Source organism: Erpetoichthys calabaricus, chromosome 14 (genome assembly GCF_900747795.2).
Source record: "Erpetoichthys calabaricus chromosome 14, fErpCal1.3, whole genome shotgun sequence".
Classification (NCBI taxonomy): domain Eukaryota; kingdom Metazoa; phylum Chordata; class Cladistia; order Polypteriformes; family Polypteridae; genus Erpetoichthys; species Erpetoichthys calabaricus.
The window spans coordinates 94274255-94286926 of record NC_041407.2 but is presented as its reverse complement, the minus strand read 5'-3'; the positions used below and the strand labels follow the sequence as shown (position 1 = coordinate 94286926).

The following is a 12672-nucleotide window of genomic DNA, read 5'->3' as shown; positions in this document are numbered from 1 at the left end:
TTGACTATAGCAAGAAATAAAATGTACAGTATCAAGTCCAAAAGATAACCACAAAATAATTGTACAGTTTTATATATACTGTATTATGGCATTAGAGAAAACAATTGGAAACATAATTTTCTTTTTTTGGTTTTATTAGGCTTTAAGAATAAATCACAGCAAGTTAAAAAAAATCAAAGAAACATTCTTAAACATTTGTGTTTAAAATTAAAATAAATCATATTTAACACCATTTAGTGGTTATTAAAAGAGTTCCTAGTTTGGGCTGTACTATTTAACATACAGATGAGCAAAATTATTCACGCAAAATGGAATTTACAGTAAAACTTGGAGTTTAGCTTTGCAGAAATATTTTTGAAAAAAATTGTGTTTCAGAACCAACGAATATTGAGCCACTACCACATATATTTTCATGTCACCTGTACCCTTTTCCTCCATTTGTTTCTTCTTCTTAATTGTCTTCTCCCAATGCTATTCCCTTTTAATATCGGGCTACATATTTTCTTGACTAGACTTCTCCAATAGAGATTTTGGTGTAAATTTAAGGCATGGCAAAATTTGTTCTGGTGCAGAATATGAAAGGGAAGGCAACTAGAGAGCCCTAACCTGCAAGCTCTTCTCAGCTTCTAAAATCCATTGGCTTGGGTGTGTAGCCACCAGTGAGTCTCCAGAAGGGTCCTGGCATGGATCAATATAGAGAGCTGGGGAAAGTCAGTGCAAAGGAGAGGGCAGTGTGTGAGGCAGATAGGAATATTAGGAAACAGCGGTTTTGGTCACAGAATAACCCTTAGAGAGCAATATTCCTTGGTTTACTCCTCAAACAACTTTATAAATCCTCAAAAAACACATTTTTAGTCAGTTTCCCATTCTGCAATTGCAAAATCTAATGGGAAGTACATTTTAGTGGCAGTTTTGCAAAACTGTGTTCATATCGAGATTCTGCTGTCTCGCTCATCACTAACTATAAGTAGGTAGTCAAACCTTACATAGCAACTTAGACGGAGACCACTAGATGGAACACACAAAAATAAGGAGGAACACAAGCTCGGTCACTCAGTTACAAAACAAGCAATGGGGAGATAATCGAAATATTCCCTACCAGTGTCAATAATGCATTAAATAAACAGAGCTACATTGAAATTCTGTGCCTCAAAAGAAATGTTTGGTTTTCCACAAAGGTTGGGCAAAAATGTGATTGCTTATAAGCACAAGGAATGTGGTGTGGTGTGTGCTATTTACAAGAGCTGAATTTGTAAATATAGGATGCAGTCTGAATTGTGACAGTGGTGTGGTATTTTCTCCAGTTGGTTCATAGTGTTTACTTTAACTGAATTTATTATGCATCTTACGATATTAACAACTCTTGTTACACTGCTGTTAATTGAAAGGAGATTGGTTTTCTGACCTAGAGAAATGCAAGCGTAAGGGGAAAGTGTGGTTAGAGCTAAACTCTCAAAAGTAAAGGTGGTCCTTCAGGCTGATGCCATAGGGGGACCTATTTTTGGTTCCCAAAAGAACAGTCCACAAAGGTTTCAGAAACTACCTTTATTGTTTAGATCTGAAACAGGTTTCATAAGTAACCATGAATAGATGATCGCAGATTTGTGAAATACCAATGGGTTCCTGATTTTAGAAGGACTGTTTACTGCATACAATAACGAAGGCTAAGTTTAGTTACTCTTAGTAACCTGTAGCCTATTATACATCAAAGACTTATGTTTTGTCCACGTATTAAGAACACTTTCAAAGTCCAAAGAATTCATTTTATCTGTGTGGGAGTCTTCCCATCTTTGTCAAGCAATGGGGTTACGAGAAACCACACAATGCAGTAAGGTGCCACTTTAGAAGCAGCATTTTTAAGTGTACTTTATAGAGGGCAAAGAACTTGATGTCTCCATTAGATCTGTAATATTCATAATGTGGGTTTAGGAAATAGAGATAAGGAGAAAGAAATGAGTTCAATGCAAATATGAAATCAAAATATTTTGTGTGTACTATATAATGACTTACTCATTTTGCCTGTGTTGCACTTTGTCAATTGAATGACCAAATGTACAGGATAGCTGTTCTTGTCCTGGTCTATTTTTGGGGTTCTTATATATTGTGATGTTACACTTTACTGATAAGGTGTAAAGAGTAGGACGCCTACTTCACAGGGGTTGTGCTGTTTTAACTAACATGCTTCATTTTTTTGCTGAATGCTGTCATGCCTTACATGATAATTCCAAATGCATATGACATTTAAGTAAATGAGAAGGACATCAATTATTCAGTGATGTAAACAGGTGTTTGCAATTAATTTAGCCATTTCTGAGAACAGGAAGTACACTCTTAAAAATCCTTGTTCTTTACTGGCACTTTGTGGCTCTTCACTGGGTTGTGTGGTTCCTCGTAAAACTATTGCTTGACCAAACACCATTTGTGGAAGGGTTCTTTGTATATGAAGTTGGTTCTTTCTGCTTTAAAAAACTTTCTAATATACAGTATATTAAAAAATGAAATCTTTAATGTATGGTAGGGTACCTAAACAGATAAAGAAAACAGGCCTGTGTTATTGTATGCAGCAAGAGTCCTGTTTAAAATCATAACCCACTGGTATTTCTCAAATATTGTTTGTTACAGATCTAAATGAATAAAGGTTCTTTCTGGAACATTCATGTGGTTGGGTCTTTTGGGAACCAGAAATGGCTCATCCATGGCATATGGAGATTCAGTAGATAGATAGATAGATAGATAGATAGATAGATAGATAGATAGATAGATAGATAGATAGATAGATAGATAGATAGATACTTTATTAATCCCAATGGGAAATTCACATATTGCACAATTGCAAACTTACAGCTCTTATGCCCAGGTTTGATTCATATATTGGGTGACTTTGCAAGCTCTCCTTGTGCTTTCACAGTTTACTTCCACCATCCCAAGACAGGGTGTCAGATGGGTATGTGATCAAGTGACAGCTATAATGGAGTGGCTTTGACTGGTCCAGATCCTGCCTTATATATGCTGCTGTAGGGTCAGGCTCTAGCCACATGTACCTCTGCTTTGAAAATACAGTAGATTTTTAAATATGTAATATTTCTTGGGCACAACAACATTAAAACAAGAATAGCTGTGAAAATACAGAAAATGGCAATGTGAATGCCTATATTTTAGTATCAAATGTTGTAACCTGTTAACTCCTGCAGTCCAAAGACATGCAGATTAGACAGATTGGTAATTTAAAACCGGACCGTGAAGTACAGTGTATTCACAAACTATTCAGACACCTTCTATTTCTGCACACTTCATTGTGTTGGAGATTTAATTTTAAATTGATAAATTTGTCATTTTTACCCATCAATCTACACTCAAAATCCTGTACTGACAAACTGAAACCATGTTTTCATAAAGGTTTGATAAGTTACTCAAAATCAAAAAACTGAAATCTTTCCTTCATATATTGTAAGTATTGTGATGCCCATGGGCGCATACAGCCGCCCTAACCTCGACATAGACAGGTAGGACACAGGTGTTAGTCATCACAGCACATGGTTTATTAACACTGTTGCCTTCACAGCATACAAGCACAAACAACACAGTCCTTCTGCCTCCCCTCCCCTTTAAGAGCTTTGTCTTCCTTCTCCCGACTCTGGCCATTGAGTGGTGGTGGCTGGCTCCTTTAATAGGGCACCCAGAAGGAGTCCAGGTGCCCAACGAGCTTCTTCCGGCAGCACTTCTACCACACCGGGAAATGTTCTTGTAAAAGTCCAGGTGCCCCCTGGCGGAGGCCATGGGCCCCAGCAAGGTTGAGCTTCCATGCTCACAACCCTATGGCCTCGCTGCCAGACAAGGGGGCTGCCCTCTGTTGGTCTGGGGGGGGAAACAGTCTTACAAATACTCTCTCCCCCAGTCCTTCCATACTCAGGGTGATCCCAGCCAGGTAAGGGCTCTGGCCATCTGCCACAGTATTCAGACCCTCAATCCAGTATTTTGTAGAAGCCCATTTCGCAGCAATTCCACCTTTGAGTCTTCATCGGTTAGTTCCTTCTGGCTTTGACCACATGGATTTGGGCAGTTTATCCATTTTTGAAAGTGTGAATACTTTCTGAATCCAGTGTATATTTTATGCCTTCCCCATTGCAGAAAAATCATGCTTAAGTGATAGCTTTATGTTCTCTTACTAGAAACCCATTTAACATGGAATCTACAAAACACATGAACATATGCAGAAAGTGAGTGGGTCTGAACAGTGTGTGAGTTCTGTGTGTCGGTGTGTGTTTATTCAACATACAATAGACTGGGACCCTGTGCAGGTATTGTTCCTGCCTGACATCAAATGCAAGCTGAGATAGGCTCCAGCTTTCCTGCGACATGTTGTGGCTAATCGGGTTTAGAAATTGGATACATCGTAGAATGGATGCGTGTCCTGACGTGTAAGTCTTGGATGAGAATCTGCTAAGGACTGTCCGGCAGTCCGGCATTGTGTGTTTAGAAGTCCTCCAGCTCAATATGCAATAGAAAATTGTTGCTACTGGTGGTGGAAAAGTCCACTTCAGCAAGACATGTTTCGAGGGCTGCAACGGTGCAGAGCTCGGCTGACACTGATATACAGTACATATATATTTGTATGCATCCGTTCTCCATGGTTGGACTGTTTAGGACCTAGATGTCTATGCTCTCTGGTTCTTGGTATCCGTGTAGCACTTAAAAGAAAGAACTCTCTAACCCGTCTCTGTTTATAAAAATTCTTCTCTTGTAAAAGTACAGCTTCGGCGAGAGGACAACTAGAGATTTAAGGTCCGCCCCGAAAATCCGGGACACCTAAAATTGCGCGCCTCCCCCTTCGACCGCTTTACACGTTTACAAAATTCCTCTCCGATCTCAGCCCCCACTTCCCTTCCACCCCTCAGCCCCCCGCTCGCTCTCCGCCCAGCCCCGGTTATATTGGGCTGCCCGACTGAGAAGGCTCCTTGGAGTGCTGCACCCCACCCCCGCTCCAGCTCCTGATCCCCACTCCACACTCAGACGCCGACACGCACCCGGGCACATTTTCTCCGTAAAATTCTTTTCTGAATCTGTGTATAAAAAAAAGATTTTCCGGAGGAGATGCGCCTGCCGCCGGTGTCTGCCTTACTGAACCTCGCAGTCCTCTGTGTGTTTTGCAGCACGGGGCCCCTGGAAGATGTAGTGATCGACAGGTATTACATCCCTCCGGTGTGCCCCCGAGAGGTGACGCTAGGGGACCACGTACGATACCACTACAATGGCACTTTCGAGGACGGGAAAAAGTTCGACTCTAGGTGAGTGTCTCGGTCCGGACTGACTTGGTGTTAACCCATGGGTGCAAACGTGTCAAAGTTTGCTGGAGCTGGGGGGTCTGGCATTCGTGCATGCGTTTTTACAGGTTCTTGACACACGCACGCAGGAAAGTTGGTCCAGCTAAAAGCAGCTACCGCAAAAATGAAAGGGGATTAGGGGCATGGGGTTCCCAGTGAGAGCTCCGAGCAAAAGTCATAGAGTGCTTCCTTTAGCAAGTTTTACTTTCTAATCTCATTTTCCTTCAAATGTAAAGCCAGAGCAACTTTTTAAGGCTAATGCGATCTGTGTTACTGCCTGCTGACAATCTGCCGAATTAAATTGCAGGCTGTGGCCTTCCCATGTAGGCTGTCCTGGACAAAAGTGCTATACTAGACACGTGTCAAGTACTTGGGGGTGGGGGGCGGGTTATAGGGTGCTCGGTGCCAAGCAGTGTATTTGATAGAAACGTGCTGGGGGAGCAGAACGTGTACGTTCCAACGTGCTATGGGATAGAGGTTATTGCTTATTTATTTTATTTAACAGGCTGCTCATTCAAATGTTGATGTTACATGAATTAAAAAAAACTAAGTACAGCCCACATTTTTTCCTTTTTAACATATGTTGACATGTTAAGATTTGATCATTGTTTTAATAATATCTTTACATAAAGGGAATTTAACTGAAAAAAAAAAACAATGAACATATGCCATTTCCATCTGTGGAAAAAGTAAGTACCCCCTTGTCTCGAACAGCTAGTATTGCCCCCTCAAGTGGGTGTTTTGTGGAACTGCCAAGCAGTCTCTCACATCTGGAGAAAGCCTTTTCCCACTCCTCAAGGCAGAATTTGAAGGGTGCCTTGTGTGCACATCCCGTTTCAAGTCCACCACAGTATCTCAATGGGATTCAGATCTTGGCTTTGACCTGGCCATTCCAGGATCCTCCATTTCTTTCTTTTTTAGCCTTTCCTGTTTGGATTTCCTGTGTGTTTCAAGTCACTGTCATGTTGCAAGGTCTCTTGAGCTTCAATCACCTGATAGATGGTCTCAAATTATCCTCAGGCACCCTCTGGTTCAATGAAGAATTACTGTATGGATTCTAAGATAGTGAGCTGCTCAGACCCTGATGTAGCATCTCAGCATCAGAGCAGAAAATTTCCACACCATGCTTTATAGTTGGTGTGAAGTTCTTCTGCTTATATGCTGACTTTGATTTTGCAAAACATGTGTTCAGTGTTGGCTGGGATTGGCTCCAGCAGACCCCCGTGACCCCGTGTTCGGATTCAGCGGGTTAGAAAATGAATGGATGGATGTGTTCAGTTATGGTGGCCAAATTACTTTGTCTTTGCTTTGTCTGTTCTTTAAGTCCTTGTCTTTGCCTGGGTATTCATGGGCAAACTTTAGTTTTGGCATGAAGTTTTTTCTGGCACACCTCCAATGCAGATCAAATTTGTGCAGCCTCCCTCTAAAGTTAGACTCTTGCACTTTGACATCAGCAGTGGTAACAGCTACCTGTAGGTCCTGTGATGAAATTCTTGGGTTCTTAGAGATTTCTTTCAGTATCTTGCATTCTGCTCACAGACCCAGCTTGCTGTGGTAGCTTGGCCTGGACAAGTTCGTAGTTGTTTGAAATCTTCTCCACTTGTAGACGATCTTCTTGACAGTGGAATGATTGATTTTCAATTGTTTGCAGATCTTTTTAAATCCATTCCCAGACACATAGGCATCTGTAACTTTTTTCTGAAGGTCTCAGAGAGCTTTTTTAATCGAGGCATGGCATACCAAAGAACAAATCAAGCTAAATGTCTGAGGTTTAAATAAGACAGGTTCAGTTGGAAGAGCCTCTCAATGTGTTTAAAATTTTTTTGAAGCAAACATTAAAAAGTAAATTCACAATAAATAATGTTTGGCTGTAGACCCAGAACTCCCTTGAGTCCTCTGACTTTACCAGAAAATGACCACATTTGAGCCATTATATCTCACAAACTGTAATGAAAGGTCTCTTTAACAGATGAAGTCTGCAACTTTATTTTTGTTCACTGAATGCTGCTACTGTGAAGATAAAATTCAGTTAAAGGGATACTCTACCCCAAAAATGATATTTTCTTAAATGCTATGTACTGTGCTTCATAGTAATGCACAAGAAAAAATCATAATCTCATGTTTTCATGGTGAACGGAGATAACAAGGTTTCTAAAAGAATGGGCGTCTACGACAAAATGTCATGTGAAAAACTCATGCATTATTAGCTAAAATATTGTTAAATAAAATAACTCAGGAAAACCAGAACTGTGAACACTGAAACAAAACACATTCACAAGGGAACACACTTTTGCATTAAATGCAGGACTCTTGACCAGTGAATGAGGAGAGAATTCAAGTGTTCAGTTTAACTGCTAAAAAATTGAACATACGGAGCTCTTGGAAGTGAATACCAAGATTGTCAGACATTTTCATATGACTCATTGTGACACCGAGTGCATATTTTATTGAATTTCGCACCACAAGGAGGCCTCTGTGCCCAGTCACATTCAGGGAGTGGATGTGGTGCACTGCTATAAGTACCGGTGGTCCACATTAGTGACATGCTTTACTGGTCTCAAAACACAGATGGGTTTTATAAGAAAGGGCAGAGCAGACTCTTCTTTCTTAGGAGACTCAGCTCCTTAAATGTGGGCATTGACATCCTTTACATGTTCTACAACTCTGTGATGGCCATTCAGTGGTGTGCAGGGACTGTAACATCACTCCAAGAGAGGCCAACCAAATCAACAAGCTGATTAACAAGGCAGGCTCAGTAATGGAAGGCCCTCTGGACCTGCTGAAGGTATTAGTGGAGCAGAGATTGAACAAAAAACTGAAAGCCATTATGAACAATGCTGTACATCCCCTCTCTGACACACAAGCATTAAGGACTTTCACCTAACCAATTATTCGGCAGAGTGTATCAAGAAATGCTGCTGGGGCTCCTTCCTCCCTACGATGTCTTATTTTTAATAAAATCAGAAGTTTTCTTCTTTTTTGTAATTCTTGTGTGTGGTTGAGCTAGGGAATTGTTATAATAAAAAGTAATCAATTATGTAGTGCCTTTCACATCTATCTATCTATCTATCTATCTATCTATCTATCTATCTATCTATCTATCTATCTATCTATCTATCTATCTATCTATCTATCTATCTATCTATCTATCTATCTATCTGGTCACCAATGATTTAAAGTCAATGTGTGGTGTTGGCATTGGTAATATTTCATACGTTTTCTTTATGTTTCTTTTGCAGCCATGACCGGGGATATCCTTTTAGTGGACTGGTAGGCATTGGACGATTGATTACTGGCATGGACCGTGGCCTTCAGGGCATGTGTGTGAATGAGCGGAGGAAAATCATTGTGCCACCCCACCTAGCATACGGCAGCCTGGGAGCAGGTGAGTAAGCAGGTGTTTGAGGCCTCTTTGTGCCTTTCAAGTGTGAGCAGTAACCAGTTATGACAGCTGCCAAAACACAGGATTGCAGCCATTCTTGTCTGTCTATTGATCCTCTATTGAAACATCCATAATTCAGTTCAGGGCTGTGGGGGACAATGTCTATCTTGGTAGAGTCAGGCGGAAAATAGGGAGCAGCCTTGGAGGAGGTGCAAGTAAATTGCAGAGCAGTTTAGAAAAGGCCAGCTGACTTGTGCATGTAGTGAGGGGCAAATGGACATCCTTGGTTAGGTTTACTTCATTTTTCTGAAAGGCAGTTCAAGCTTTTTAAATGTTCAACGCCTATCTTAGTCGCAAGTAGTGTAAGTTTGGAACCAGATATGGTACGGGGCACCAGTCCACAGCAGGATATGTATATACTGTCAACAATTAGAAATTTGTTCAGATGTCATCCCTATCAGCTTAGTGTCCTCATTCTGAGCTTCTGGACTTGGAATTGGGCTGCTGGATTCAGAGTGCTGAGTACCATCTGTAGAGCTTAAAGAGTACTCTCCAGTGCCAAATCAGGCTCCTGACTATGAGGGTACCTGTGTTTTTCAGCAGGCTCTCTCCATTTCAGTCTCACCACACTCACCTGAGTGAATCCTAGGTAAGCTCTCCTACTCAAGCAGCACCCCTCTTAGTAGAAGATCTTTATTGAGAGCCGCTGATTGCCCTCTTGGGTTCAGTGTGCAGGGTACAGATGTCTTAGCCAGTCAAGTTAATCAAGAACCCCGATGTAACTAGTCAGGCTTGTGACTGTGAAGGTATCTTCTTTTTACAGTGGGCTCTTTAAACTTCAGCGTTACTACACATACACACACACACCGCTACACTGGGGCCAGGTTACAGTTGCCAATTAACTTAGCATGTTTAGTGTCGTGCTGCTATATCTAACAGACTAATTATAATGTAAAAAGCAGGAGATAAAACACAAGTCAGTGATGTGCCTCGCCCTAGGAAATGCAAACAGAATACATTGAGATGACCAGAAGAGGAAACCTTAAACAAGCTAGAAGCTCAAAACTAAGAGTCAAGCCTATCTTTATTCTAATCAAAATTGTAAGTAAAGAATCAAAGTAAAAAAACAGAAGTCAAAAGTCAGGAACTGGAAAATCTAAATAACACTATTTTACACGTGCTTGCATGCACAAAGGGTTTTTGTGTAGTATATCCACAATTTCAGATAGCGATGGATCCAATAGAGTCTACCTGCAGACAGACCTCCAGAGGTTCCCTCCATCGAACTGTCACTCAAACTGCACACATTCAATGGGATTTAGTGGCTTTTGGATTATACTTCAGTGATATTACATCATATGCCTGGTCATTTATGTATTTCTCTACACGCTTATTTCAAGGTATATCTTGGGGTTCGTTGTCATAAAACATCCTAACACTATCATTAAGATTAGGGTGGTATAAGGGTTAGCTTACTTATAAGTAATAATGTCTGTTAAGAAGGCGTGTCTTTTAGTATGAGTGTTGTCTAGTGCTACACACCACAAATGGATCCTTCTCGGATTTTCCTCTGTGTAAATCATGGGATATAAATGTGCAATTCAATTGGCTGTTCAGAGAAGCATCTGAATCTCAGATCTCAGGAGATCTGCAGCTAGACACTTCTTATTGGATGATCTGAGCTGTAGAGAAGTTAAATCTTATATTTATTTACTCAGGATACAGATAGGGGGAGATTGTTCCTCCCCCACACTATGCAACTCTTCAATTCCACCCGGGGGGGGGGTAAACGTTAACATTATATAAAGTTATTGTCTGTTTTACCTGCATTTTTTTTATCACTCTTTAATTTAATATTGTTTTTTTATCAGTATGCTGCTGCTGGAGTATGTGATGCTGCTGCAGAGCAACACATTCATTTTTGCTATCAGTTTCTTATTTTCCAAGCAGCTTCTGAATCATAACTGTATAATACGACTGTGTTAACATTACAACTGCATCTCAGGCAGGTGAAGTGTCTCACTCTGGGTTAATAAGAGAGTCAGTGGAAGGGATGGAATCCGAGGTGTTGTGCTTTAGAGGTCAATGGCTGTGCCTGCCATACATCTATATATAACCAGACTTTTCCCTTCTTTTGGGCAGGTAGTGTGATTCCACCGGATGCCACTCTGTACTTTGATGTCCACATGCTGGATATTTGGAATATCGAGGACAAGGTCCAGATTCATACGCTGTACAAGCCAGCAGAATGTAATCGCACAGTCGAATCATCTGACTTTGTCCGCTATCACTACAACGGAACACTGCTGGATGGCACCGAGTTTGACTCAAGGTATCTGTATGCACTGTATGTTGCCTGAAGGGAAACTTTCAAACATTTGTGTGAAAGTTTAAAAAAATTACTCTCATGTTCTTTTTTGTTTTTAAGATGTATTTTAAAGTAACTGCTGTGGTCCACTTAATTCTGTTCATAATTTTAAACACTTTAATCATGTCCCCTCTTAATCTCCATTTCCTTAGACTGAGAAGCTCTCAGTTCTAATCAGTCTAGTTGTTGTTCTCAGGTCTTTCTCTTGTGCTGTTATGTCTTTTTTTGTAATCTGGAGGCCAAAACTGCATGCAGTACTCCAGGTGAGGCCTCACCAGAGCGTTACATAACGTAAGCACAACCTCGACTTGTACTCTGCACATCAGGGCGCTATATAACCCTAACATCCCATTAGCCTTCTTGATTGCTCCTGCTCACTGTTTGGATGTTGATAGTAACGAGTCCACTATGACTTCCATGTCCTTCTCGTAAGGGGTATTTTCAAGTTTTACACCTCCCATTGTGTATTCAGATTTAACATTTTTACGTTATATTTACTTCCATTAAATTTCATCTGCCACAAATCTGCTCAGGCCTGTATGCAAGTCCCTCCGTAACAGTTTAGCTGATTTTATGTTATCTGCCCTCACACCTAGTTTGATATCATCTACAAACTTAACCATCTTACTGATTAGCTTCTTGTCCACATTACTTTTGTATATTAAACGCAGCAGTAGCCCCAGAACTGACCCCTGCTGGACACCACTTTTACCATCAACTATGTCATTCGCATCAGGTTCCACCTCACCATAATGCTTTGCTTCCTATGCTTGAACTGGAATATGTCCAGATGCACTTACCTGGTTTTGGATATTGTGTGTTCTCTAGTTGTACCAATCTCTTGCTTCTTGTTCCTCACAGCCACAGCAGGGGCCACACATACGACACCTATATTGGACAAGACTGGATCATCAAGGGCATGGATGAGGGTCTCATTGGCATGTGTGTTGGGGAGAGGAGGAGCATCATCATGCCGCCTTTTCTTGCCTATGGCGAGCAGGGCTTCGGTAAGGAGAACCAAAGGGAGGTGAGAGGGTCATTCTAGGGCATCTTTGTGGGAAGTGCACAGGGACACCTAGTGGGCTACAGAGGGGTGCATTAAGGGGTGTATTGGGCTCTGGGATCAGAGACAGCATGGTCAGAGTACTTTAGTTGGTATATGGCACCCAGTGTGCTTACAGACTTGTTTAACTGCAGTGCCTGAAATGGTGTGGCCAACTGGGCTCACTCTTAGTGCTTTGGTTAGTCCACATTAAAGCTTTAATTTAATGTTTGCACTATTTATTTATGGTCCCTATAATGCATGCAGAAGTTTTATTTATTGCTGTTTCCTTTTTTTCATTAGGGGTTACAGGTGGGCGCTACTAATAAAAAGGGAAGAGCCACATAGTGCTGGGTCATCCTGGGGGTAAGAGAGCTGAGGAGCTGTGAGGAAGGCGGTCCAGCTAGATTTGTGTGCCTACGGGGCTGAGGAGGGCCTTTTTCTTACTGAGGGTGTGGGCCGGAGATGGAGTTCTGAGTGAAGGCCAGGCTGAGGGGCCAAATGATAGGATTATTGGGTTTTGCTATTTTTCTTTCTCTTGAATCTTCTCTGTCTAAAC

General features: G+C 41.3%; 1 protein-coding gene across 2 annotated transcripts in view; it reads left to right on the top strand.

Annotated features, from left to right (window-relative positions):
- The first annotated feature begins 4753 nt into the window (after window positions 1-4753).
- LOC114665108 (peptidyl-prolyl cis-trans isomerase FKBP10-like) overlaps window positions 4754-12672 on the top strand; it is a 37729-nt gene continuing 29810 nt past the window's right edge. For both annotated transcript variants that reach the window (XM_028819504.2, XM_051936466.1), the window contains exons 1-4: window positions 4754-5285; window positions 8561-8706; window positions 10846-11035; window positions 11933-12078. In XM_028819504.2, coding sequence (XP_028675337.2) covers window positions 5092-5285; window positions 8561-8706; window positions 10846-11035; window positions 11933-12078 — 676 coding nt within the window. In that variant the 5' untranslated portion in view covers window positions 4754-5091. The remainder of the gene's footprint in view (window positions 5286-8560; window positions 8707-10845; window positions 11036-11932; window positions 12079-12672) is intronic.